Source organism: Theropithecus gelada, chromosome 4, assembly GCF_003255815.1.
Source record: "Theropithecus gelada isolate Dixy chromosome 4, Tgel_1.0, whole genome shotgun sequence".
NCBI classification, from domain to species: Eukaryota; Metazoa; Chordata; class Mammalia; order Primates; family Cercopithecidae; genus Theropithecus; species Theropithecus gelada.
In genome coordinates, this window is record NC_037671.1 from 83,219,932 (window position 1) to 83,225,931 (window position 6,000).

Sequence of the window (6,000 nt, forward strand, 5' to 3'; positions counted from 1 at the left end):
ATCCCATTTGATTTCTGTACGTTCACTCCCTTCTCTCTCTACTCCCCTCCCTTCCCTCTGATTATACACCTGCTCAGCACTGCATCTCCATTGCCTAGCACAGTACCAGGCACAATTGTGGAATGAAAAATGAGTATTTACTCAACTTTGAAAAAAAAAAAAGTAAAACAAAACAAAAAAATTCCTTATCCCTATATCCCTTTTACTCTACCTATCACATTTCCTTGACATATTAACTCCTTGAGTTCACTTAACCACTTATAATCTGGTTCCCATCCAAAACAGCTCTCCTCCAGGCACTAAAGGACTCCGAAATGCCACGAATAATGTAGCACTGTCAGTTATCCTCCCTGATCACATCATGGAATTTGCTACTGGTGATCAACTCTTACTCTTACTTCTTGAAACTCTCTACCTTGACTTTAGTAGCATCACTTCCTCTGGGTTATTCTTCAGATCTGTGGCTACTCCCACCCATCTATTTTAATAGCTTTTGCCTTTTTGCCCATTTATTTAACAGGAGACTTCTCCAGGACTCTGCTCTTGATCCTTTTTCAATCTCATTCTACATTACTTTTTCTGGAAAAGAAATCAACATTTACTACATGCCTGCTCTATGTCAGGATCTACACTCAGGTTAACTCACTTAATCTTTAAACAACCCTGCAGAAATTTACTCATGGTGAAACTGAAGCTCTAAGAGGTTAAGCAACTTGCCCAAATTGCTACTGTTAGTAAGTGTTACGAAGTGACATTTAAACCCATGTCTTACTAACTCCTGTCCACTTTCCACTATACTATGTAGTTCCCCAACTAGATTATTGTTATCTGAGAGACCTTTTAAACTTCTAAAATGACAGCAGGCACACCCATGTGCGTGCGCCACCCCCCCCCCCCACCACACACACACTTCCACTTGCCAAACAAAAAACTCTACCTTAGTGACTTGAAGAATGTCAATTTTAAAACGTTCAAGAAGAACTTACTGTCTTCACTAACAACCAGGTAGGAAGACAGGAGGAGGGAAGAAAAAATATTTCTTATCCCATCTGAATTTCTGAAACTAGCTGCATCACTTTTCACTTTCTCTCTAAACTTCAGTATCACCTTGAGGTGTTCCATTTCTCTCTCCTCCCATTTTTTCAGTTTATTTATCTGTAACACAGGCATGGTACCACTGACCTTGTAGGGCCATGACAAAGAGAAAAAAAAATGAAGATTTCTAATACATGATAAGTGTTCTTACTTTGATCAACCTTCCAGAGTGCTTCCCAGCACTTTCATTAATTATTTTTTATCAATATGATTAATTAAAAATAAAACAAAACAGGCCGGGCGCGGTGGCTCACACCTATAATCCCAGCACTTTGGGAGGCTGAGGTGGGCAGATCACAAGGTCAGGAGTTTAAGACCAGCCTGACCAACACGGTGAAACCACATCTCTACTAAAAATAGAAAAATTAGCTGGGCGTGGTGGCACGTGCCTGTAATCCCAGCTACTCAGGAAGTTGAGGCAGGATAATCACTTGAACCTGGGAGGCAGAGGTTGCAGTGAGCCAAGACTGTGCCACTGTACTCCAGCCTGGGTGACAGAGCAAGGCTCTGTCTCAAAAAATAAATAATAAATAAATAAAAATTAAAATTAAATAAACAAATAAAACACAATAAAAAAAGCTGATTCTCAGATATAACAGTTGTTGGCAACGATATGGAGAAACTGGAACTCTGGGCTGGGTGCAGTGGCTCACACCTGTAATCCCAGCACTTTGAGAGGCCGAGGTGGGCAGATCACTTGAGGCTAGGTGTTCGGGACCAGACTGGCCCACATGGTGAAACCCCAACTCTACTAAAAGCACAAAAGTTAGCTGGGCCTGGTGGCAGGCACCTGTAATCTCAGCAATTCAGGAGGCTGAGGCATGGAAATTGCTTGAGCCCAAAGGCAGAAGTTGCAGTCAGCCAAGATTGCACCACAGCACTCCAGCCTGGGCAAGAGAGCAAGACTCAGTCCCCCACTACAAAAAAAAAGAAGAAATTGGAACTCTGATAAACTAATACACTACTAGTGGAAATGTAAAATAGCACAGCCATTTTCGAAAATAGTCAGGCAAACACACAGCTATCATATGATACAGCAATTTCACTCTTTGGCATATACACAAGAGGAACAAAAACACATCCACACAAAAACTTGTACATGATCATTCATAGCAGCATTGTTCGTAACTGCCAAAAAGTGGAAAGAACCCAGATGTCCTTCAACTGATAGGTGGAAAAACAAAATGTGGTACATCTATACCATGAAACATTACTTAGCTATAAAAAGAAATGAAGTGTTAATACATACTATGACATGGATGAACCTTGAAAACATCATGCCCAAAGGGCCCCATAATACATAATTCCATTTCTACGACATGTCTGTAACAGGCAAATATTTAGAGACAGAAATCAGATTAGTAGTTGCCTAAGGCTAGGGAAGGGGGAAGGAGGAGATGGAGTAACTACTAACAGCTATGGGATTTCTTTCTGGGGTGATAAAAATTCCTACAATTGATTGTGGTGATGGTTACATAACTCTGAAACCACAGAACTGCATATTTAAAATGGGTAAATTAAATGGTATGTGAATTATGTCTCAATAAAGCTATTTTTAAAAAGCTGGTTACCACTACTCTCCTAAAAATAGAGATAAATAAACTGTCTTTGAATAAACTGAACAATAATTTATCAAAGCGAGAAAAGTTAGCATGACTCTAAAATCATGACTTTCATAGTAAAAAAAAAAAAATGACACAATGCAACTGAGGATGGATATAAGAGGGAGAGAGACAGAGACAGAAGGGTGGGGGAAGGAGAGTATTGGAGAATGTGTGTGCTAGAAGGGTGGTAAATGAGTGAAGAATAAAAATATCTTCTAAATGGCCTGTTCTGCTATCTTTTACAGTAGAAATCATTCTTATAAATTTAATTTTCAAAATGTGTCTGTATTTGAAATTAAAATCAACTTTTCAAATGGTAAATGAAACTTATTCCAAGTGCCTAATTACATCTTGGCAACAGGTAGATGCTTTTTTTAATCCTTAAAACAATCCTACAAAGAAGGCATTATTTTTCCATGAGACAGACAATGAAAGTGAAGTTTTTTTGTACCACATTAAACTCCCCCCCTTTTTTTTAAACAAGAATGTCGTACAATAGCTTAAAATGTGACTCTGTTGAATGCGCTACAAGGCCCCTCCATTTACATAAATAGAGTTATGCATCGCTTAATTATGGGGATATGTTCAGAGAAACGGGATTTCATCATAGGAGCATCATAGAGTGTATTTACACAAACCTAGACGGCTCCATGGTATAGCCTACTCCATACCTAGGCTATATGGTATATAGCTTACTGCTCCTAGGCTACAAAGCTGTTCGGCATGTACTGTACCAAATCCTGCAGACAACTGTAACACAATGGCAAGCATCTGTGTATCTAAACAAAGAAAAGCTACAGTAAATATATGGTACAAAAGATAAAGGTACACCTTTATAGGGCAGCCCCATTATAATCTTATGGAACCACTGTTGTATATGTGGTCTGTTGCTGACCAAACATCTTTATGAGGTGCATGACTGTACAGAGAACTTGGTATGACCATTTAATGTACTCATTCAAATATTTATTATTTATTAAGTACTGTACATATAGTAATGAACATGTTGATATATAACAGCAATGAACATACAGTCATCACATTACAGACCATACATTCTTATAATGGGAAGCAGAAAACAGACCCATACAAGAAAAATAATTAATGTGCTAAGTGCTATAAAAAGAATTAAATACATACTAGACTAAGAAGTGACTTTGTGGTTACCTTTTACTGGATAAACAGAGGAAGCCTCTCTGACGTGGTGATATTTAAGTTAAGATTTTCACCAGCCAGGTAAAGAGTAAGGGAGGAGCATTATTGGCAGAGGGAACAGTGAGTGCAAAGCTCCTAAGGTGAAATGAGCTTGAAATGTCTGGGAGAGAAAAAAGGGCACAGTGGAAAAATAAAGTGGATGAAAGAGGAATATGAAGGCAGTGAGACAGGTAAGAGCGAAATCATGAAAGGCTTTAAAACCATGGTAAAGAGTTTGGTTTTTCTTTCTACATGTGATGGGAGACCAACAGAGTCTTTTACTGGGGAGGAACAGAGTCTGGCTGCAGTGTGGTGAAAGGAATGCTGGGCCATGAGTTGGGAACTGCTGCAACAGCCCCGTTGAGATGATGGCACTGAACTAGCAGTGGCAGAAAAGGGACAGAGCTAGAGGGATGATGGGAGTTGGCAGTTTGGTGATGGACTAACTGTATCTTCGAGGTGACAGAATTGAAGGATGAGTCTTTTGAGACAAATTTGACAATACAGTTTTTAAAAATATAAACTTACCTCTTTCATAAACTGTTCAAACTCTTCATCTAGCTCTTCTTGGGAATAGTTAGCCATAGTCAACAATTTTGACCTCCCAAAGTAAACATTCTAAAGTATCTCAAACATTGGAAACACTAAATGACAAGAGACATAAACATCTTTTGAGGAAATCCATCACATCATGAACACGGTAAGGCTTAGACTTCAGACATTTGTTATGATTCAGTATATGTGCACATTTTTTTTTTTTTTTCCCAGTAAGCTGGTCAAGAGATTCCTAATTCATTAAGCAAACTGATTTGGAAAATCAGCTTTGACAGGATGTCTTGTACTCAACGTTCAGAATTATGTTTTCATCTGTTAACATCCAATTGTTAAAGAGTGGTCTCTACTATATTTCCCAAACCTATGTTTGTGTACATGTGTTAATTAGTACCTCTCAAACACAAACCAGGTCCTCACAGGGAATCTTAAAACCTGTAAGTCAGCAAATCCAAAGGACTGTTTCTTGCAAAGCACACAACTGTTTGTGCTGCCTTATCACTCGGCTGGTTATTTTACCAATCCATAGTAATAATTTCGTAAAGCAGACTGCACAGTTTCGTAAAGCAGACTGTATCCAGATACGGGGATGTTTCAAAATATACACAAATAGAATTTAGTAAGAATTAGTAATTTAGTCAAAATACTTACAGAATACTTAGAGTTAATGGAGTACACAAATCAGTACTATGTTTCTTTTGAAGCTAGGGAAGACCGACAAAAACTATGCGCTGAACACAAGCAGAATCCAGTGATTTGCAACGGAAAGCGTTCCCCTAGACACCTAATGAACCCAACCGTGGGTCGACCCGCAGCTCCTGAACTCCCTAGAGCAGCTCAAATCCCAGCTTTCTTTTGTAGAGATGGGGGAGGGGAAGAGGGCTTGCAGACCCAGACAATACCCTCCTCATTGTGCAGAATAACACCTCTTCCCCTCATTAGCACTTTCGATCAGTTCAGGGTAAGTGCGGTTAAGGTCTTGGCCTGAATAGCTTGGTTAGAGGTAGACTCCACCAAAAGCTTCTCAAGCCTGGCTGCGACCCCGTCCCCGGAAGCGCGGGTTCGGGAATTAGAGGGAAGACAAAGACGCATTCGCCGTGGGCTCCAGGCGGAGAAGGGAAATGACCCGGAAAACTAAAGCCCTTCGGTCGAGTATGAAGTACGGCCTCGGCCAGGACGATCTGGGTGGGAAACCAGCGTTCACACCTTACCACCTACCTCTACCTCCCAATTCCGCGCTTTCCCGGAAGGTCTGTGCGGGTCAGCCAGTTGTCAGGGTAACAAACTTCAGCTGCCGGGTTCTGGAGTCACATGACCCGGGCTGGTCACGTGGGCCGTGGGTTTCCCAATGCCTTTACAAGCGAAGGTCGGAATTACCAAGGCTCAGAAAGACACTCTAGTGGCTAAACCTTCGCTGCTGCAGTAAAATGCCTTTCCTTCACTGGCTTTCTCTACGTTCCTTAGAAAAGAGGACGGCGGCAAACCGGTTACTGTAGAAGCGAGACGGAGGCTTCCAGCGGGATTGGGGGCCGCGGTGGTTGTAGGCCAGCCCGTG

The 6,000-nt window shown here is 40.8% G+C and overlaps 1 protein-coding gene across 2 annotated transcripts in view; it reads right to left on the reverse strand.

Moving 5' to 3' along the window:
• CEP162 (centrosomal protein 162) overlaps nt 1-5,720 on the reverse strand; it is a 105,291-nt gene extending 99,571 nt beyond the window's left edge. Inside the window, exons 1-2 of one of the 2 annotated variants that reach the window (XM_025384453.1) lie at nt 5,664-5,720; nt 4,422-4,537 (exon numbers count right to left, since the gene is read on the reverse strand). In XM_025384453.1, coding sequence (XP_025240238.1) covers nt 4,422-4,478 — 57 coding nt within the window. In that variant the 5' untranslated portion in view covers nt 4,479-4,537; nt 5,664-5,720. The remainder of the gene's footprint in view (nt 1-4,421; nt 4,538-5,663) is intronic. The other variant, XM_025384454.1, reaches the window with a different exon arrangement.
• Between the last annotated feature and the right edge of the window lie 280 nt (nt 5,721-6,000).